The 22,311-nt window shown below is 47.9% G+C and overlaps 1 protein-coding gene across 5 annotated transcripts in view; it reads left to right on the plus strand.

Moving 5' to 3' along the window:
• Positions 1-22,311, plus strand: part of Tenm4 (teneurin transmembrane protein 4) — a 477,470-nt gene that overhangs the window by 336,847 nt on the left and 118,312 nt on the right. For all 5 annotated transcript variants that reach the window (XM_032892953.1, XM_032892955.1, XM_032892951.1 and 2 more), the window contains 3 exons: positions 6,959-7,060; positions 8,936-9,130; positions 12,758-12,958. In XM_032892953.1, coding sequence (XP_032748844.1) covers positions 6,959-7,060; positions 8,936-9,130; positions 12,758-12,958 — 498 coding nt within the window. The remainder of the gene's footprint in view (positions 1-6,958; positions 7,061-8,935; positions 9,131-12,757; positions 12,959-22,311) is intronic.

Here is a 22,311-nt window from a genome sequence, read left to right on the forward strand (position 1 = left end):
AGCCAGCTGGCAATGAAGTCACTTTGCAAAGAGTACTGTGGACTGAGGCTGAGGACCCTGAAGAGCCTCCGGGAACCGGGCACCTGGAGAACTCCTTTCTTTGTGTCTTTGTAGGCCTCATCTGCCCTCCTTCTGGCTTCCCTCTCAGAGCTTGGTCCATCTGCTTCTTTCTCTCAGCTGTCAGCCTGGTGCCCTGGCCTGATAACGCTCCCTCTGACTGGGTTCCCCTTAGCCATAATGGCCTTTCCAAGTCCTCTCTTGCTATATGTCTTTCCTTTTCTGTTGTTGTTGTTGTCGTTTTTTGTTTTGTTTTATTTTTCTTGAGACCAGGTATCATGTAGACCTCAAACTCACTATGTACCCAAGGATGACTTGGAACTTATGATCCTCCTGCCTCCACCTCCCAAATGCCATGATTCATTCATATCTTTATACTTCTGCACCCTTCAACAAATACCACATCCCCAGTCTTTAAAATACACTCTCAGTTTTAGACGACATACAGCAATTGCCTACTAGGGCTACATTGGAGCGTGGCCATGCACATACACAATGTGTGATGGTCAGATCATTGTGATCAGTGTATCTGTCCTTCCAGACTCTCATGATTTCCTTGACAAACGTTGAGTGCAATCAAAATCCTTTCTACCAGCTGGTTTGAAATATAAAAATTAATTGTTGTTAACCACAGTTGCCTTGTGAAGCCAGCAAATGTTAGAGTTCTTCATCCTTTCTGGTTGGTCCCTTGTAGTTCGGTTATGAAAAGGCAGGAACCCGATCGATCCAGTATACCCTAGACTGAGTCCTGGTAGACTGAGACCCAGGGGTTCAGCTTGTGAACAGGCTCTCCTCGCATGAGATGCTTGACCTAGGCCAGGCAACTGTGAGCGAGGACGATGTCACGCAGCCTTGCTGTGCCTGCTGTTTTGGGAGAAATTTAAATAGAGCATTGGTTGCCAGGAGCACCTGTGAGTGAAAGACCCCAGGAAGGAAAGACCTCTCTAAACACTGACCCCCTCATGTCTCCTCTGGTCAGTCTTGTCAGCACTTGGCCTTCCTCTCATGACCTCTTTAGTATACATTCTCAATAAAACAGGAAAGTACACAGACCATTTTCTTTAGGGAACATTGTGGAACCAGAGTGATTGGCCTGTCCGTGGTACCTGAGAAAGCTGTTGCCAGCAAGCCCATGAGCAGAGACCTTGTTCCTCCACAGGCATGCCCCAGGTTACCTTTTCAGTGGCTTCCATGTGGCTGGCAGGCGTGAGCTTCTGAACTCTTAACTATGATCTTAGAGTGCAGTAAAGTCCGACCATGAGTTCCCTCTCACTGTCTTCATTCTGAGCACTGCCCAGGCAGGGAGAGGGCCTTTCTTCACTGCTTTCCTATTCTCTTCATCCTTATCACTGTGCCGTGCCTTCCTTACTCTGTCCTCCTCCCCCCTCTTCTCCATCCTGTTCCTGCTTAGTTGTCAGACAGCAAGTGTCACTGACCATTTTGGTTTGTGTATAGCCCTCACCGGACTCTTTGGGAAGCCAGACACGGTGTCTTTCTTTAAGGACCTCACCATCTTGCTAGTGATGAGGTTTGCCCCTTCCCCCAAAGAAATAATGAAGGAAGAGCCAACACATTTAGAATCCAGGGATGTTTGTCTGCTAGATGTTTTTCCCTCAGAACATCTCTGTAGTGGTTTGGTAGACTTCTGGGTTTGACTGAAAACAGGTCTCCCAGCTCAAATGCCAGCATGGAGCTGGCATCCAGCCCAGGCTGTCAGGGACTCTGTCAAATTTTTGTCACTGTGTTGACCTGGATGGCTGCAGACTGAAGACCTTCGAGTTCCATCATCTGCAAAGAAAGCTGGGGCGCCTCCAGGGACCAACACCTGATAGGCCACAGAACAGCTTTCTGGCACCTGGTGCCTGCCCAGCGCCAATCCAGAAAGCGCAGGAGAAAAGTTCTTTTAGGTGTTGGCATGAGTGTGCCAGAGTCAGGGCTTCGGGGAGACAGCAGGTTTAATTTGCTTTGACAGCGCTTTCCCCGGGAGAAAATGTACCCCAGCACCCTGCCCCCTGCACACTGGGAACATGGCTTGTTTGCTTTCTCATTTTTACCATGGGGAGTTTCTGTAGGCTTTTGCATGTGCGTGTTTTTACCCCCAGTAACCCACATCTCCTTATTTGGATTCATTAGACCAACCGAGTGTTTTGTAGTTCACAAATGGAAGACATGTGTGAATCTTAAAGCCTAACGACCAGCTTTGCTAGGTCCTGAGCCAGCCACTTTACATGAACAACATGACCCTGTTTATTATTCTCTGGGAGAGCTCTCTGGGGTGGGTGCTGTCACTAACCCCACTTCACAAATGAAGTTGGAGAGACGCCTTTGCCCGACACTTCGGTCATAAGGGACAACCTGGTTCCAAACTCCATGTTTAGCCCGGGCCATCCGCACTTCCCAAGATAGGATTCACTTACCATTCTCAGCTATGTGAACTTGAGTTACTAACTTTAGCTTCCAGTCTCCATTGGACTCCTCCCTCAACCTGGACTTAAGGTTGAATTAAATACTAATATTGCCATCGCATCTGTTTTCTGTCTGCTCTTTGGTTGTTTATCATAAACTGAGCTCAGCCTTTGTCAGGAATGGGGAGGAGAGGTGTAACAGGTGTCGTATAAAGTGTAAAGTTTCTAGCTAAAGTCAAGATCATGTCCTGGGGTCAATCTTGTCTACAGCATTAGCTGTCATCATCCTGCACAGCAGCTAGAAGCAGTCATCAGAAGAGTGGACCACTGTCTGGGTGACAGACAAACCTTATTTCCTCAGCCAAGTTCTCAAGCAGCTTCTGACACCGACCCTTACAACTGAGGGAGAGACCCAGAAGTAGGAAGAAAGTGGAAGTCCTAACACAGCTCAGACACATCCCAGAGGAGGAAGGGGACTAAGGATGTAGAGATCCTCTTTGTCTTTGGTGAAGGGACCAACACGATTCTCCTAGGGTCACGGGTGTTTGCCTGCTCAGACTGGGATCGCAAGCGAATTTGCCCATTGTGCCTATGCATGGCGATTTGGCAGTGCCTTCTCCCTTCCCTCCATCATGGAGACTCTGGGAAGCACGAGGTTCCTGAGCTGCGCCCGTTATTCTCCTCAAGCCGATAGTTTCCTTGGTTAGCCCGGAAGAGCAAGCTTTGGGGTTTCATTTTTGTTTTTTGAGAAAAGGTTTTTCTCTGTAGCCCTGGCTGGCCCAGAACTTGCTCTGTAGACCAGGCTGGCCTGGAACTCACGGAGATCCGCCTGGCTCTGCCTCCTGAGTGCTGGGATTAAAGGTGTGCGCAGTCACTACCCAGCAGCTTTGGGGCTTCAGAAAACAGAAAAATAGAAGGAACAAATGCAGGCAGGACTTCCAAAGCATCTGCCTTCAAAGGACTTCAGTGTCATATGTGACCTGTTTCTCCTTAACGTAGCCATGTTAAGGATTTAGTTCCAGTAAGAAGTCATCAGTAGACAGAATGAGCCCTGCAGGGGAATACCCACATCCTCATGACTAATTCCCTCCAAAGTCTCCGTCCTGGGGGAGAGGGGACACTTTTGTCCTTTCTTCCCTCTGAAGATGCCTCTTCGTGTCTTCAGCAATGTTGTGTTCGGCATCCACAGGACATTCCCACTCGCAACCCGTGTCCAGAGACAAAACAAAGAAACCTCGAAGCTTCACACTCCAAGTCTAATGTAAGGGAAAACAAATCCCTGAAAGTCACAATTCCTGTCAGGGCCCACCGCTCTGACAGAAACAACAAAAGCCAAGGCAGGAAAGACCTGCATGTTCCATCGTACCATATACTCGATTATGAGAATCAGCTACTCACAGGCGGCTGGATTCTTACTTCCAGCTCAAGCAGATTGGAAGGTGCTCCGTCTGCTAAGCCAAAGCAGCTGGAGTGTGAACTTGAAGCAGAGCGGAAGGAAGGCAGGGCAGAGACTCGCCCAACTCTGACTGGGAACATACACCAGGTGTATGGAATGAAGGTCACACTTCTCAAGAGTCTGTGATGATCACTTCTAACCCAGAGTCTAGCATAGAGATATCGAGGTGGTCAGTGGATCTTAACCTTTTTAAAGAAAAACTGCATTTTAAAAAATGTGTGTGAATGTTTTGTCTCCCTGTGTGGGTACTGCATTCATACAGTGCCCGCAGAAGCCAGAAGAGAGCATCAGATTCCCTAGAACCGGAGTTAGCAGATGGTTAAGCCACCACGCAGATGCTGGGAGCTGAGCTCAGCAAGAGCATCACGTGCCCTTAACCACTGACCTGTCTCTCCAGCCTCATATTCACGGGATCTCATGTGGACCCCAAGTTAGCTAAAGGGCCTCTCTATGGAAGAAATTCTATTCACATAAACATCTTATCAAAAGCAAATATTCTCCAGATGGCTCCTTCCCTTACACATTGCCATCTTCAGAGTATTTTCTGTTTCTTAAAACTATGCCTTCCCCCAAACTAACAGCCCAGGACAAATTCTTGAGCACCCAGGCTTCTGTTCCGTCAGATTTAGCAGCTGACATATACCAAGTCCCAGGAAATTATGCTTTCCTCAACTCGGCCACTATGAAGGACTTTTGGGAGGTGAGAAGCAGCTTTGTGTCTTGTAGACTTCGTAAATCAGAGTCTAGAAAGCGTACGGGGGTCGTCTGCATGCAGACCCTGCTGAAATACAGCTTGTGGTCGGCGTTTATTAAGAGGGATGCCCTGTGCCTCTGGCTGAGAAGGACTGAACTGAAGCAATTTAGAATGGGAAGCAAACCATCTAGTGAAGGCTTCCAGCGGTAGCATCAAGAGTAGGCTGAGGCCCTCCTGCGGCTTAGATTCCAGGCTAAATACCCAAATGAATAAAGTCCACTTCTAAACTTAAGGTTCGTAGTCAGCAAAGTTGACGATATGGTGTTTCCATAGCAATGAGGACTTGGCCTGCTTACGCTGCCAAGAAGCCTTCTCAGAGATCGTGGCTTTATTATTAGCTCTGGTAGAAGGAACAGAAGTTGAAAACAGGGTCATATATGGGGAGAATGAGCACAGTAATGAGAAGACAGGAAAGGGAAGACCCAAGGCCATGGCCCCAGCCATTGCAGAGCACAAGGAGACCCAGAAACCAGCCCTCTGCCTCCCTGTGCTGGGCTCCTGCACCAGAGCTGGAGGAAACATCCCTCCCATTGACCGTCCCCTTATCCTCAGGGAGAACCTTGTCTCTTTTCCATGCCGCTGACCAGCTGACAAGTCACTTGTCCTGTCCAAGTCTGAAATGGCAATGTCTCTTTTATAGATGTTCTTTTCTCATTTAGTTATTCATTTTAAGAGTATTTTAAATAATTTATGCAGAGGGTGTGTACATAGGTGCAGTACCTTTGGAGGCCAGAAGAGGGCATCAGATCCCCGGGAGCTGCAGCGGCAAGCAGTTGTGAGCGTGTGTGAGTGCTAGGAACTAAGCAGTAGTCCTCCACAACACTACTACTACATGCCCTTAACCACTGAGCCATCTCTGCATCGCCCCAGTCTTGGACTCTTAATGGATTCCTGTGAGCTACGACCTGTGAATTGACTCCTTAATTCTTTTGTACTCCCGGCCTTCCCAGCTCACTCTGTGACCTTGGGGAAGCCGATGCCCGTCCTCTCAGTTTCCTTTCTGTTAAGTGAGCACATTGAGCTTGATGGCATCTCGGGACCCTTTAACCTCGGAAAGTTCTAGATTTCTCTGCCCTTCCCTCATTTCTCCACCCACCCCCCACCCCTACCCTCACCCCCAGGACATTGCTTCAGACCCGTGGCTTCTGCTGTGGCATGAATTCCTACAGGGTCTGAAGAGTATGGCATCATGGAAGGATGCTAAGCTTGGAGTCCGAAACCCTGGGTTCCAATTCTGTGCCTAGTAACCGCGGCCCGCCTTGTTTTATCTCCCTTGCCTGATTCTTCTCTCTAACGAACAGCCACACATACACTTGTCAGTTTTGGTACCAGTGACGTCAGAGAGGTTCATGGATCCACAGGCCCCACAGGTATTCCAGGCACAGTGGTATCTCCTTTGTTCTGTATCCCCCAGTGTTGACAAACGACGACTTCTGTAGATACTCATTAAGTAACTAGAACAATAAATTGCTTACATTTTTATTAACATCTTTCTGCAACCCGTTGTGCTTCCTTGACACATTAACACAGAACAGAGTATTTGTCAGGGGGACTCAGGGAATCAGAGGAAGTAGCAGACCCTCTCTGTGGCTGAGCGTGGGGCTGAGTGGGAAGAGGAGAAAAGGTATATATGCCTTTCGACAGAGCATGGATTTCTCACGCAGCCAGTGAGGGCTATTGAAGAGCTCTTATTAGCAGAGTAACAGCACCAGGTTCACACCGCAGAGATCAATCAGGCTGTCGGGTGAATAAATCAGAGAGTAGAGGATGCTCAGCGGCCACCCACAGACTGCCATAGAAGACCCAGCCAGAGAGGGGTGGGGCCCTGGGAGGAGAGCTGGAAGAAGGCACATCTGTGCATTCATGGAACAGAACTAAAGATAGCCACCATTCACAGGCCATACCACTTCCTCCCAACTGTGCTTAGCTGCAGCACTAACACACACACACACACACACACACACACACACACACACACACACACACACAGAGAAGGTACATTGATCTATAAATGCTCGGAGGCTAACGACGTGACTCGGTAGGTAGAATGCATGCCTACCACGCACATAGCCCTGGGTTCCATCCTCAGCAGTGCATGAAATAGGTTACGGTTATACACCCCTGTACCCCCAAGGCTGAGACAGGAGGATACAGACTTCAAAGCTACCTTTCACTACAAAGCAGATTCAAAGTCACCCTGGATACTTGGGTCCTGTGTGGATGTGTGACCCTGAGCTCTGTAGCAGGAAGCCGTCTCCACTTCCAGCTCTCACTCCTCTCTTCCAGAATCAGTGGAGAACTGCCCCAGCAACTGCTATGGTAACGGTGACTGCATTTCCGGGACCTGCCACTGCTTCCTGGGTTTTCTGGGCCCCGACTGTGGCCGAGGTAAGCATTCGCATGAGCATCTCGGTAACGGTAGCTACTTCCCAGCCCCTACAGCCAGCTGCTGTACACGTCTCAGAGGAAACTTAGGACTCAAGCTGCCTCCTCCTATGCCCAGGGAGTACTCCAAGAGCCATTCTCCAGTTCAAGGCAGTTGGCAGGTAGAGCCAAGTTCTATCAGTCTCTTTTATTCCTCTGTGGACAACACACACACAAACAGGTCAGGACTGGAAGTACTGTGTCCCTTGATGAGGTACTGAGGGTGGCAGTGAGGGACCCTTTGAGAAGCTGAGTCCCTCTCTAAAGAGACCATCAGCCTTTGTCAAGCACCTCCCAAGCCCCTCCTCTCTGGCCTGTGGACTGGAAGCATATGGGGCCTCTCCACTTCTGTATAACACAGGCAGGTCTCAGCCACGACACCAGCAGAAGGGCCTGGAAGCCTGGCATCTCCTCTCGGTCAGACCATACCCTAATGCTACCTTCAGCTTATACACTGCTAAAGACAGCAACAAATTCTGAGATGACCCGAAGGCTACCTGAGACCTACTGTGTGCTCTGGGAAGGGAAACTTCCTGAGATCTGTGGTCCTGAGAATTTGGTGTTCCCCACAGAAAACCCCAAATGGCCTCCTGTCTAGGTTTCTCCATCTCCCTACTCAGAGGCCTCTCTCTGGCTTCTTCTGAGTTCGTCCTGTGCTGAGTACTAGGCTTAGCCGGCTGCTAAGCAGACCTGCAGCTCTCGGGCCGTCCTGAGAGAGTAAACCAACTGTGACAAAACAGCATCAGGATGCCTGGAGTCAGGGTCAAATGTGGCTGTCTCAGCTGGGCAGGAGGAAGATCCCCTGAGAAAGGTGATGAGATGAGATGGGGTAGGACCCAAGTCTAAGGCTTGTGGAATCCAAGAACGGAAGTCAGAAATGATTTCCGAGGCCAAGGGAATAGCACCCTACAAATCCTCCCCAGGTTAGCACTGGGGACTCCACCTACTTTAGCGACTATGAAATAGGCTTGCCTTGAGACTGCCAAGTTGGCAGCCCTGGGAACCACAGCGACTGCCTGCTGAGTGCTCTAAAAAGAAAAGATACCAGGTGGGGCCCGGGGAAGGTAGTGCAGAGAGAGCCAAGTCATTCCTTCTGAGGAGAATTACCATCTCATCTCAGACGCACGCACGCACTTCAAGTTAAGAGTCGTGTATAAAGACAGCCTCATTGTATCTCAGTGAGACAGGTGAGCTCTCGTGGCACAATGCAACATAGCTTATTTTTAGCTAGATTCCTTCACAGAGATGATCACAAAACCTCTATGCTAAGAGACAGAATGGAAAGGTACTTCAAAGTTGGGCTCAGCTCTTTTTGCTGAAGCACTGTGATGTAAGAGGCTGGAATGGGGAACCTGAAGGACCAGGGAGGCAGAGACCTGCCAGGGTTAAAGACAACAATTAGTGGTATTTACCGTGGCAGGGGTGAGGTGGGCATGGGGGGATGGGGGAATGGGGGGATGGTAACAACAGAGCGCTATCAGGAGAGTGCAACGCAGGCAGCCAGAAGCCCCAGATACTGTCTTTTCTAGTGATAATAAGAAACAGATGGCAGCTTCCTCTCTAAAGCTCCTAGCAGCTAGGGCGCTCCAACTGAATCAGAGGGTGGCTGGAGAAAACAGCAGTACCCATGATAGCCCTTGGCCCTTGGCCCTGCATCACACACCCTCTCTTCCAACTCCAGAGGTGTTTGAGCTGAAATGAAGCAATGCAGGGGGAAGTGGGTGATGGGTAGGCAGGGGTGTTTACTACCAATCAATCAAGGGGAGGGGAGAAGAGAACAGAGACCAATGTCAGGGTGTGGGGAAGTGATTCACCCAGGTTTTTGGTACTCTCTCCTAGCATCCTGCCCCGTGCTGTGCAGCGGGAACGGCCAGTACATGAAGGGCAGGTGCCTGTGCCACAGTGGCTGGAAGGGTGCGGAGTGCGACGTGCCTACCAACCAGTGCATCGACGTGGCCTGCAGCAGCCATGGCACCTGTATCATGGGCACCTGCATCTGTAACCCTGGCTACAAGGGCGAGAGCTGTGAGGAAGGTAAGATTCTTCCAGGCTGCCTCTGAGGTAGAGGCCAGCCTACTCTCTGGAACAGCTTTCAAAGATTCCTGTTTTGAAATCAGATATAGCTCTGAGTCCTAGCTCAGTCTCCTCCATAAAGCAAGGCTACCTTCCCCAGGGGGCCACTGTGAGGACTGAACTAAATAGCCCATATCAAGCACTTAGCTCAGTGGCTGACACCTAGTAAATGCTCCATAAATGTGGCTCTTATATCAGTAACGTTATTCCGGGGACGGTCAAGCGTCACCCTCCTTCATCCAGGGTCTGGAAATGGATGGACTTCACCATTTGCAGCTGACGGGCAATGTATACACTTTCTATCACCTCCTATTTTCTACCCGCCAGAACCCTGGCTCCTTCCCCAGCGGGACAGAGGTTCCTAGGAAGGCTAGTCATTTAAACCTGTTTAGTATTTGACAGAGAGCCTTCATTTACAGCACCATTTTCTCTTAAAAGAGAGAATGTTAACAGGCCTAAAGTAAGAAGCCAGGCGGGATCAATGTCTGAAAGGCACTTCCTGTCTCTGTTACCCATGGCCCTCCAGTGAGTCAGCGAGTGCCGACGCAGACCCCAATGAGCCAGCGAGTGCTGACGCAGACCCCTCAGCTTGGGGGATGGCAGTAGTTATTGAAGGTGGCAGCCTGCAGAACACAAGGACCTGGCTTTTCCTACTTGGGGCGCAAGGATCTTCCTTGATTTCCCTTTCTTCTAATCACTTGAGATGAACCCCCTATGCAGAAGGGTCTAGAAGGAGAGACTCCTATTAGAACAGTGGGCTGTTTCACCTGTGCCATGTCCGCGTGGTATTCTCCAGACAGAAGAACACTGGACAGTGCCCCAGAGCTGGGGGATATTTTTCAAAGAGGGAAAAAAGTAACGTTTAGAACTTTGATTTACGTTATCTATTTGAAATGAAGTGTTTTTCCTCCCGCTCTCCTTTCTGAAGAGAGCCATCTGGGACCGATGTCTTTTATTATTTCTTCTTTCTCTGCTAAAACGTGTTTGTACAGTCTCATGTTTATAATAATGTTTTTTGTGGGGGGCTCCCTCCTCCTCACCCTCCTCCCTGGGCTCCGCTGCTAACGGGTTTCCCATTTATAAAACATCAGCTAACAAGCTTGCTTTTTTTCCTCCCTCTTCCTTCTGAAGTTTATGGCTCCATATTTTTTAAAGCCTGAAAGGAGGCAAGGGCAGGAGGCTTGAAGGGAACTTAGGGGAGGGGCAGGAGAGCGCAAACTTAGATCTTTTGTAGTGAAAAGTAAGCCTACTCCGTCCTGAAGGGCATCTAATGGCTTGTGTGGTCACTGAAGCATGGAGGTTTGGGGGTAGGGGTGGGGGAGCCTGTGTTTGCAGCCTGACCATGTGGGCATCATGGTTCATTAATGAGCTAAGCTTCTGCAAGGAATTTTGGCTCTGTGAAAGAGGAAAAGGGGACAGCCTGGCATCCCTTCTAGAAAGAATCTAAACGAAGTTAGCCCACCTCCCCCCCACCCCCCCACAGGCATGCCGATACTTCCTGCATTACACATAGCTCCCAAGAGATAACCCACGTTCATGAGGCTGTCTCAGTGTGAGGGAAGAAGACAGCTTTCTCCTTTCTTGGAACTCCTGTCACCCACAGGCCCAGGAGGGGGCAGAGCCAGGCCACTCAGAGCCTGTTTGGCAGGGCACCACTGTAGCACAGATAAAGGCCCCCGGTTGAAGATCAGGGCTAAGGCCAATGGCATTCAGTGAGTTTGTCAGGTCTAGCCAGGGCACTGGGAGCTCCTTGCTCCTGTCATGCGGAACTCTGTGAGCTCCCCTATGCTTGTCAGGTTACCTGGAAACCTGAAGACCAGCCGCCTTAAAAAGAGGTGACCTCTCCTTAGCTCATCTTAGCCTTTTTACTCCTGAGACTGTGGGGTTCCCTTTGCTGGTTCCTGGGTCCCTCTGTGTGTGGAAGGACAGGCCTTCGATGACAAGTACATCCCACCAAAGCCGATGCCATCCCAGCCTGCAAACGAGCGTTGATATGTACAGGATCCACACTGAGGGCTGGGGTCCTCAGAAGCAGGGTCTGGCTGCGGTCAGGCACTCACAGGATGGGAAATGCTTTCCCAGGTCTCTGGCTAGGAATCACCTAGTTGGTTCCTGTCAAGTTGGAAAGCCCTCCGAACCAAGGGAGTTACTGCAGTAGCCCGATGGGCTGGAATAATCCTTCTGTGGTTCCGGGATCTGAGGCCCGTCAGGAGAATTTATCACTGCTGCTGTCTTCATTATTTTTAATTACCTGAACTTCGGCAGGCCATGCTTTAGCCGTTGCTAAATGGTGTCTGGAGACCATGAGGGAAGAGTCATTTGCCTTCGTTGGGCTTTATTAATTCCCTGCATTGTCCTGCTTCTTTCCCTGTTTTGATTTGGTTTCTAATTTTAAACCACTTCATGTGTTTATGTGAGCATATATGCGCAAATGTATTTTTGAACCAGTCAGATTATAAGAGAAAATAGCAAGCCATCTAGACAGGAGAGGGAGGCTGAGATGTGAATTCCTTCTGTGCTGCCTCGGAAAAATTATTTAATGGAAAGAATAGATTAAATAGAGCTACATAAAACGCTTAACAGCAAAGTGTGGCTCAGACAAGCTTCTAAATGAATGACAGTGTTTGCTGGTGTCATTACTGTGGTTTTAGCAGTTACTTATTCCCAGCCCCTTGGCCTTCTCACTTACCACTGAGATCGCCAAGTAAAATTACTTTAAAAATGACAAAAGATCCATCTTCACAGTCTGGTCCTCAAAACAAACATTCCAGAATGCTCTCTCTTGCCTGTGACTCTTTTATACCCAGACCAGGTTTCCCAAAAGTCAAATATTCTGGATTATAAATGAAATTAGTTAGTTGACTTGAGTATTTGAACTATAGATAATCCCATAGTTTGCATAAGCTGCACTACTCAAAGTCCTGAGAGGATGGAAAAATAGCCCTCTGTAATACTATAGTTCATATAGTCTCTTCTGACCCTCACTGTCTCTGGTGGATCCTTGTAGCAACATGACAGATAGGGATTGTTGACCATCTGTTTCATAGTTAGAAAGCTCAGAGCTTCCATTTAATAAAGAATCCTGTCAGTACAATAAGGCAGAAAACAGTAGAGAAAGGCATCCAACATCTTAATCCTTGTACATGATGCACACACATAAATGTGTACATACACACACAGACAAACACACACATATGCATGATTGGGTGCATACACACATACAAATGAGAGGGAAATCCTTTCTGGTAGAATTCATCTGTGTGACCTTCTGAGCCCCGGTTTCCCCATCTGAGACTCTTCCTCCCTCACTGCAGTTTTTGCAAACATGGTAGGTTCTGGGCGCCATGCTGGTGCTTAAAGGATGTTTATACTCAACTCACCTCACAAGCCAAAGAGCAGGGACTTGTAGCCACATTTTCAGGTGAGGAAACAGTCTTGGAGAACTGGGAACTCAGGTCCACCATTCACCGAAGTCCTGTTCTTTACTGAACCTGAAACCTCTCCAAGTGGACAGATCACTTTGATAGTGTGGTCCTTCCCAAGGGTCTCACTCTGCTGTCTCACTGTACCATCTTCCTTCCGTCACAGTGGACTGCATGGACCCCACGTGCTCCAGTAGGGGTGTCTGTGTGAGAGGCGAGTGCCACTGCTCTGTGGGATGGGGAGGCACCAACTGCGAGACACCCAGGGCCACGTGCTTGGACCAGTGCTCAGGCCACGGAACCTTCCTCCCAGACACCGGGCTCTGCAACTGTGACCCAAGCTGGACTGGACACGACTGTTCCATTGGTAAATATGGAAGGGAAAGGGTTTGGCGTGGGTGGAGGGAGGGTTCAACTATTACATTGTGTGGCCTGCTCTCAGGCACCTAACTGCAGGCTCCTCATGTGCAGACTCACGTCCTCTTCCTGGCCCTTCCCTTCTAGTCGTTGATGCCTCTCCTCTTAGTGAGCAGACAATTAAAACATTATGCCCTCCCCTTGTTCAGCCTTGGGATTCTAAACTATATTGTATCGGGCATTTCTGTGAAGCTCTAATCAGAATAATAAGAGAATGAATTAAAGGAGGAAAGATTCATGTCAGATCACAGTTTCAGAAGGTTCTTTCCAGGATTGCTTAAGGCACACCATCATGATGGTTGGAGTATGTGATGGGAGAAGGTCTTTACCTCATGATGGCCGAGAAACAGCAAGAGGCAGGAGGGGGCAGGGCCGCGATACTCACAGGGTATGTCCATAGTGGCAGTGTTGATTACCTGCCCGATTGCTGTGACAAAATACCACAGTCAGGAAGCCTACACAGGAAGTGGGAGCAGTTTATAAACCCACAGGACCCACCCACTACCTCATTGAGGCTCTACCTCTTGGAGGCTCCACTACCTGCTCAAACAGCACCGCTGGCTCAGAGCATAGGAGTCAAACGCCCGTGCCTATGGCAGACCCTTCACATTCAAACCACAGCAGTGACCTGCTACCTCCATCCGTGTTCCACCTCTCAAGGTTTCTAGAAGATCCAGAAGCAGCAGCAGCAGTCGAGGGCGGGGTGTGCAGCATTAGAGCCTGTGAGGAACATTTCAACTTTAAATGATAGCATCATTTATCGATACTGACAGTGGCTCCTATGATTCCAATGTATTTTACTGAGACTTGCCTTGTGCAAGGCCACAAGGGATCCTGAAAGAGCTGCAGGAAATAGGGGTTATGGGAGAGCTGTCTGTTTAGTTTTGTCCTTTCCTCAGAATGAAAGATAAACTCAGTGTGGATTTTAGGGTCCTCTGCAAACTGCCCCCAATTCCTTTCTGGCTTATGCTATACTGGACAATAATTACCATAGATGTGATGTGTCAAATGTGTCTGTTAGTGGATATAGCCCCAGGACTCAGTATAGGCCTGACCTACCTGTTTGGTAAAAACAAATGGATGAACAGATGGATGGATGGATGGATGGATGGATGGATGGATGGATGGATGGATGGATGGATGGATAGACAGACAGACAGGTAGATGGATAGACGGATGGATGGTTGGATAGATGGATGGATTGACAGACAGATGGGTGGGCGGACAGGCACATGACCAGGGCATCTGGTTTTAGAGAGAATAATGCTGTTAGCAACCCTCTATGAACATCCCGTTTAGACCCCCAATAGATGCGGATTAGAGAACTAATTCATGTGAACTACCTTGCACAGTATTCTTACCAATGGCTTTTATTCACATCTAACAACTCATTTACTCCATACAAAGCCCTTGAAAGAAAGTAATCAGCACCCCCTTTCCAATTTACAGCACACTTTAACATGCCTACTATGTAATGGGTACTATTTTTAATTAGATGTGACAGAGAGATAAGAAAATGCCTGCCTCATAGTGCATGCATTCTGGGAAGTGGAGAGAGAAGACTTACCTCAAATCACTGTCCAACCAACCACCCCACACAGCAAAGCTCAAATCATCTCATTATGGTATAGATTAACAGTTCTGATCATGATCAAGAGAGATGGCTATGACCTTTTTCTAAAATGAGACCTATGCAGCATTCATGCCTTTACAAAACCTTTCCTGCTGAATGGAGAATTGCTGTTCAATGCACTGTCTAAATTGGACTTTTATCCCTGTTTGCAAAGCTCACGTAAAGACATGATTGTGAGCACAGATGTGCAGAGTCTCAGGAATAGTTCTCTTTATATAGCTCTGTTTATTGCAATATAATAAATGGTCCTCTTAAAGCCACGCTGCCTTGTATTGTTCATTATGTGACCGAAAAGCTAATTTACGACGGGTCTATAACCTGCGCCTTGCACTGTTAATCCCCAATGAAATTCCACAGCCTGGGGGAGGCAGGGATAGCTTTGGCTGAGCTTTCTGAGTACTCCTCAGTTGACTGCGGATACGATGATGACAAAAGCGAGAGAAAGGGGGTTAGGAGATGGCTCAGTAGGCAAACGCTGTGCAAGCATGAGGATTTGAAGTCAATCCCCAGCACTCATGTAAAATGCCAGGTGCTCCATTATGAATCTGTAACTCCGGCACTGGGCAGAGGGGGTGTAGACAGGTGGATCCCAAGGGTCCTCTAGCCAGCCAGTCCAGCAGAACCGGTGAGCTCCAGGTTCAGTTAGAAATCTTGTCTCAAAAAATAAACTTTGAAAGCTATCAAGTGAGAAAGCCACTGTGGATCTCTGACCTCTGTGTGTATTCACATGCGTGTGTGTGTGTGTGTGTGTGTGTGTGTGTGTGTGTGTGTGTACCACCATCACACATGTGCAGACCCACAGTATTTCTCTCTCTCTCTCTCTCTCTCTCTCTCTCTCTCTCTCTCTCTCTCTCTCTCTCCTGAAAAAGACTGAATAGATTCATTTTATCTCATCCTCCTTATCCATAGGTCCATCCCTGATGGACATAGCTGATATTAGACATGTATATGGACTCATGCAGAATGACATAGGAGAGTCCTGTGCTGGGAAGAAACCCTGAGGCAGGTAGACCTGGGTTCAAATCCTGGCCATGTTACTTAGTTATTATAATTTTAGACCAGTTATATCACCTCATTAAACCAAAATAAATGGAGACAGAGTGAGCTAAACCTTGAACCCAGGGCTGGCGTCTGACTCTCATGTCCTGACTCAGTGTGTGTTAAGATGAGTGATGTCCACCCTAGGTCTTAGTACAAGTATGCAGAGGACTCTGTCTGTGCTCACCACCATCTCCAGCTTCCATGGCTCATTCGCTCTCTCTCACTCTCTCTCGCTCTGTGTGTGTGTGTGTGTGTGTGTGTGTGTGTGTGTGCGTGTGCATGTGTATGTGCATGTGTCTTTGTATCTATATGTGCGTTTATGTATGTGGCTGTGTATGAGTGTGTATGTATGTGCATGTGTGTATGTTTATATGTGTGAGAGTGTGTATGTGCATGCATGCAGGCATGTGTGTGTGAGAGAGAATGTATGTGCATACATGCATGTGTGTATATGTATGTGTGAGAGAATGTATATGTCTGTGTGTGTGTGTGTGTGTGTGTGTGTGTGTGTGTGTGTGTGTACATGTGTGAATGTGAGTAGTCTCCTCCACTGTCACTTCAGCTCTGGAAGCCAGTAGTTCTGCTACAGGCTACTGTGAGACATCAGCAGGGCACTTAACTTTACTTCAGTTCCCTTGTCTAAAAATACAGAGGCACTAATACGTATCTGCGTGGGCTATGTCATCAGTAAATTAAGTCAGCGTGCACACAGATAGCAATGATCACCACAGATTAAGCATGTGATATCTTTCTGTAACCTCACTTCCAAGGCTACTTCCACTGAGAGAAGCCATTCAAAAACTATCCGTGAAGCCAAGCGAGAGATAGATGCCTCATTGCCTGAACCCACTGCAGCCGAGAAGTTCGTGTTCAGGGACCTCGCTAGATAGCTGTGGCCTCTGTTACAGAGCAGTAATGCAAAGTCTTGTTGCCCCTGAGCAGCTTCAGCAAGTGGCTTAACCCTTTCAGCCCTGAGTTTTCTCCTACATTCAACTTCCTTACAGACCCGGCACAGTGCTGCCTGTGCTTCCTGCTCTCTGGCACATGAGGTAGGCACAGATACTGCCCAGTCTTCATCAGGAGCCACAGGCCAGTGGGCTCATCCTACACAATCCTTGGACCATCAGAGGTACAGACTGCAGGTTGATGGGTTGACAAAGATGGCCATGTCTGCCACCTTCTAGGAGAAAACCCTGCCTCCTCTGTGATATGAGTGTCTGGCACCAAGAACAAGATTTAATGAAGGCAGCTTAAATCAACACACCCCGTAGTGAAACGTGAGCTGGGAAGGGCCTCGGCACTTGCATGAGGTCTGTAGAAACAGTAAAGTCAGGTCTTACACAAGTGTTTACTTAGGTCCCTGCTTCTCAGAACCTTGGCTTCTGGTCCTATCTCAGAACCCTCTCCTCCAATCCAGCCTCACCCACATGGTCCTCCTTCCTGACGAGCCAACAAGGCAACTGGAGACAGCATCTCAGAGGCCACAAGGTCAAGTCTCTCACCTCCAGCATGGCTGTCTATAGCTCTGTGCCTGAGAATGTGTCACTAACTAAATCACTTTGCTGGTGGTAATGGAATATGATCCCTACCCCTGTCTTATAGAAAGGACAGACTCTGGGAAAGAGAAAGGGCTTGCCCAGCTTAGAGACGGAGTTTAAATTAAATCTGGGGCCTCTGTACCTAAGTCCTCAGCTCTTACCTCAGGAACTCTTTCCATCAAGAAGAGGTCTCCCTGCCAGAATCTGCCTTTATGACAAGCAGTCGCAGAGAAAGTTTATTTACAAGGCCATCTCTTTCTTCATGCTTATTGCATACCAGCCACTGAGCTGCAAGCTTGGCAGCCATTAAGCTGGCCAGGATTCATAAGACCCCTGGAAAGGTAGTTGTGATACTGAGTGTGATGTTGAGTGAATTGGGATCCAGAATAGTCGTGAAAATGTACCCCTGGGCACATCTGTGAGGGAATGTCTAGACTACATCAACTGAGGGAGGCAAGAAGACTCGCCCTAAATGCGAGTCCCACCACTCCATTGGCTGGATTTCCCAGACTGCATACAAAGGGAACCGCTGTCTGAGTGCCAGCACGCACGATGCTCTGCTTCCTGACTGAAAGTGTTGTGTGACCCGCTAGCCACCTGAAGTCGGTGTTGCTGTAACTTCCCCCTAACGTAATAGACTGTACCTTTGGACTGTGACTCAAAACAAACCCTTCATGCTTGAAACTGCTTTTGGTAGGTTATTTTGTTTCATCCACAAGACAAATGACACATGCAATAGTGTTACTATTAATAACATTGCTGGATACGGAAGCACAAAGCTTAGAAGGACTTTATCAGTACCCACCCCCTGTTGTTTAGTGAACGGCCAACTCCAGCCAGATCTGGGTGCAGTCTTTCGTAAGTGTTCTAATCAGTTTCCTGTCGCTGTGGCAAAATGCCTGAGAGAGAATCAAGTTAAAAAAAAAAAAAAGGTCAGGCTTAATTTTGGCTCACAGTTTAGGACGCTCAGTCCATGGCCCCTTGGTCCCACGGCTTTTGGACCCGTGCCAAGGCAGCACACAGGAGCTGCTACATGATGGCAGCCAAGGAGTGAAAGAGAGGGAGGATTCAGGGTACCATTCACTACGCCCTTCCAAGATCCATTCCAAGGAAACAAATAATTTGTCCTTAGTCTCACCTGATAAAAGGGCAACCACTTCCCGATAATGCCACAGTTTGGGGACTAATCCTTAAACATAAGGCCTTTGGAGGACTTTCGGGACCCAAAGCATAAGATTAAGCATGGTGGTAGTCTGAGCACTGTTTTACGTCATGTCTCTCAAGACAAACTGCCAACAACAGGAGATCAGGGTCTCTCAGTGTTCTCAGCGCAGGGGCAGACACAGATATTAGGTTCTCATGATTATTGCATTGAGTGACCATGGTCAGAGTGAAGACAACGGAGCCCTAAGGAACACAGATGGGGGCGATAGCTGAAGCCTCCCAGGAAGATGGACATCACTGTCTCAGGGTTCCCTTCCTTCTCTTTCCACTCCCTACCCTTTCCTTCCACCTTCACTCACTCCTCAAAGCCAAAGCCAAACCCTAACGTCCATTTCTATCACAAACTCTATTCCTCTTGGTTCCATACCCTCCTGGACAAAGACCTGCATCCGCTTCCCCCTTCCAAGCTCTCTCCCAGGGAAACAGCCTTCGCACAAAGAGGGCACACTCCTGGCCTGTTCCCCGACCTCTTCCCCAAATGTTTTTCTCAAAGTAAAAGGGGGAAGAAATTTAACCTCTTTAATGTGGTCCTTAAAATCAGCAAAGCCCACTTTCTTTCAGAGTCTACAGGCTTCTAGAAACAATTCAGGGTCTCTGGCACCAGGCACCAGCTGCCTCAGGCCAAGTTCTTCCTGCTCTCTCCCCAAGAGAGAGAGGCCTCTCGTCTAAGCCTCACGAACTGGGTTCTCATTCCCCCTGCTCTGTAAGCTCTCTCCCATTGTATCTTCTACAAATGACTTTTGTTTGAGCGGAGTCTGTTGCCACGTTTCATCCCTCTGCATGGCTGGCTGGCAGTCGCAGTACATGGCTGAGAGTCTGGTGTGTAAAATGCTCATGCTGGTATTTTATGGTCCCTATCATTTCACTGCACTCGAGTTTCATGGAATAACAGGTGGGGACGCGTTGGAGATTGAGTGACATGGGTTTGAAGGCAGAATGTGCCATCAGTAAAAATCATGTGGGATTTGGAATAGGACCAGGCTCTGTGGTCAAGCCTCAGCTCACCCATTAATACTCCTAAAAATAACTTCCCTTCCAGAACTGTTTTCCAAATTCACTTGAACGCGTGTTACATAAACTGCCCGGTATGGCGGCTCGCGTTCAGTAGCACTTAATAAAGGAAACGTGAGAATGTTTTTATTATGCATAATTGGGTCTAAATTAGCCAACCAGTTCTTAACCTCAAACAAATTCAAGTTCGGAGGAGAGTTTATGTGGTCCTCATTGGAATCAGCCTCCTCTCTGAGCAGTGGCTTCCTACCAGGTCTCCACAGACAGCATCGCAGAGCAGCTCCAGCCCTGCCTCCAGCCTAGAGCTTACACACAGTCCTGTCAGGCATCCCCATGCGTCCTGTGTCACAGCTAAGGATCCAAGAACCCTGCTATCCACTCAGGGATAGCAGCTGCCACAGATGCAGTCTGCTAAGAACTCTAGTTGGTGTGCATGAAGGAGAAGGGTTAGAAAGCAATGAACTTAGCTAGGAGATGACCCAGGAAGGTCATCACCATGGAGACTTGAGAGCCATTAGGAGGAAGGAAACTGAACAGAGACAACTTGGCACCCAAGGAAGAGACCACACGTGCAGCAGCAGAGCCCTTTGCGAGCCTGGTGGCAAAGTTGTTCCACAGTCTCACTAGAGAGGAGGAGCGCTGGGGCAGGGAGGGTCCAATGCTAGGATTCTCTGAACACCTTACCACATTTTTTTGATTAGAGGCCAGGGAAACAGGTTAGTGAGGTACTTGGCCCATAAGCGTGAAGATCCAAATTCAAGTGCCAACACAACTTCAAGCTAAGTGTAGCAGCCTGTACATGTCGCCTTCGCACTGGGAGAGCGGACGCAGGTGTGTCTGGGGTTCTCTGGACAGCCAGCCTAACCCAATTGGCTAAGCTAAACTAACCCAGATCTTAATGAGGGGTCATGTCTTTAAAAAATGGGGTGGGGAGCTCCTGAAGAACAACACCCAAAGGTGACCTTCGGCTTCCACACATGATGCACATGCATGGCCTAGTACCTACTTGGTCACACACACACACACACACACACACACACACACACACACACACACGTATCACCACATATGTACACAAAATCCTGGATTAAATTCTTTCAATGAACCTGGACTATTTCCTTTTCAGGGATCTTTCTTTGCTCTCAGATCTATCTGGCCTAGGTTCTTTCTGAATTTGGATGGAAACCTTCCAGAATCCAGACTCAGATTCTCTGAGCTCCCATTCTCTTCTCTCTCCTTCCTTATAGAGTAAAAGGGAGGGAGGGAGGGAAGGAGTGAGGAAGGAAGGAAGGAAGGAAGGAAGGAAGGAAGGAAGGAAGGAAGAAAGAAAGGAAGGAAGGAAGGAGAAAGTCACAAAACATGAAAAAGAACAATAAAAATTGGATGGATTGGATTGATAAGAAGCTGAAAAGCTCTGTATTAAATTAAGTCACAATTGATAGCAAAATGAACCAAATGCTTTAAAAAAATAAGTGGAAAGTAGCATCAGGGTTAAGAAAAATTAAAGCTTCAAACATAGTCATTGCATTAGTGCTAAATTTTGAAAATGGTAATTCAACTTTATTTACGAGGCAAAATATAATTACATTTAAATTTGAGGGAAGAGAATTTAATTCTTATTAATGACAGAAAGACAGAGCGAGATGCTTTAATGCCAGAAAAATTGTCTGATGTTCATGGATGGAAGAGAAAATTAGATTCGGCGCTGAGCATTCTCCCCTGTTACAAGTCTCATTTGTGTAGCCAGAATTGTTCTCTCTCTGAGAAACATTACCTTCTCAGCCCAGAAAGCACAGTGCCGACAGCCAATTAAACATCAAAAGGAAATGATCGGGCCGGGCTATTTCTGTATAGGTATGTTACAGGACGGGAAACTCAAGGTTAGAATTTCACTGGAGAAATAATATCCATTGAGACTTGACATTTCCCATACCCCTTCCCAAAGCCAGTGACAGCCTAAGACTCAAAGTTCAGAATAATAAATATCTAAGAGATTGACATTGGCGCGGAGGAGGAGAGGGTGATGGCGGAGGCAGGGAAGAGTCCACCAGTTGGCTGGGAAGTAACAAGAGATTTAGATAGAAAGAGATGGTCAGTTCCTAGCACTTAATCAAAGACTGGAAAATTGAGCCCAGACAGGCACACTGCTAAATACTGCCAGAGTTAAAGGTTGATAAAGCAAGAGCTGGCAGCTTTGTAATTTAGCAGAATTTCCCTCGACAGCCCTGGAACATTTTCTATCAGAACTGGAGCCTTTCAGTATGCAAATAGAAGCCCTCCTGCAATTGGACTTCAGAGTCAGGCTTCTGTTTGGATGCTCTGGCTGACACTTTGTAGCAAATCTCCAGTCAGCTTCCTGAATCAAACTGCTGCTACGGTAACTTGTAATTTAAAAGAAGAAAAAAATCCTGTCCTTTGAATGGAAATGTTACATTTTACAGAGCCCCTTCGCATATGTGCTTCATGATTTATTCAAACAACAACTCCATAAGCCCCTGACGTGACAGGTGGTGTTGTTCCCAGGAAACTGGGGTTCAAGGAACTTGGGTGAGTTGCCCAAAGATACTTTGGGGAAACCAAGATTCCAAGCCAAGATCCTCTGGGCTCATATTTATCCCTTATACAACTCTTCTACTGGCAACTACCAAGGTTCGTGCTGAAGCTGGCAAGACAGGGCAGGCATCAGGACCATGCAATGCCAATCAGTTCATGGAGTTCCATGGCCACACACCATGTGTCTTACTTTTGTTTCCTGTAGCCATGATAAAAAATACCTTGACCAACGCAACCTGTGAGAGAAAGGGTTTATGTTAGCTCACAGTTCCAGCTCATAGTGTATCAGAGCAGGGAAGTCAA

This window comes from Rattus rattus, chromosome 2, assembly GCF_011064425.1.
Source record: "Rattus rattus isolate New Zealand chromosome 2, Rrattus_CSIRO_v1, whole genome shotgun sequence".
Classification (NCBI taxonomy): Eukaryota; Metazoa; Chordata; class Mammalia; order Rodentia; family Muridae; genus Rattus; species Rattus rattus.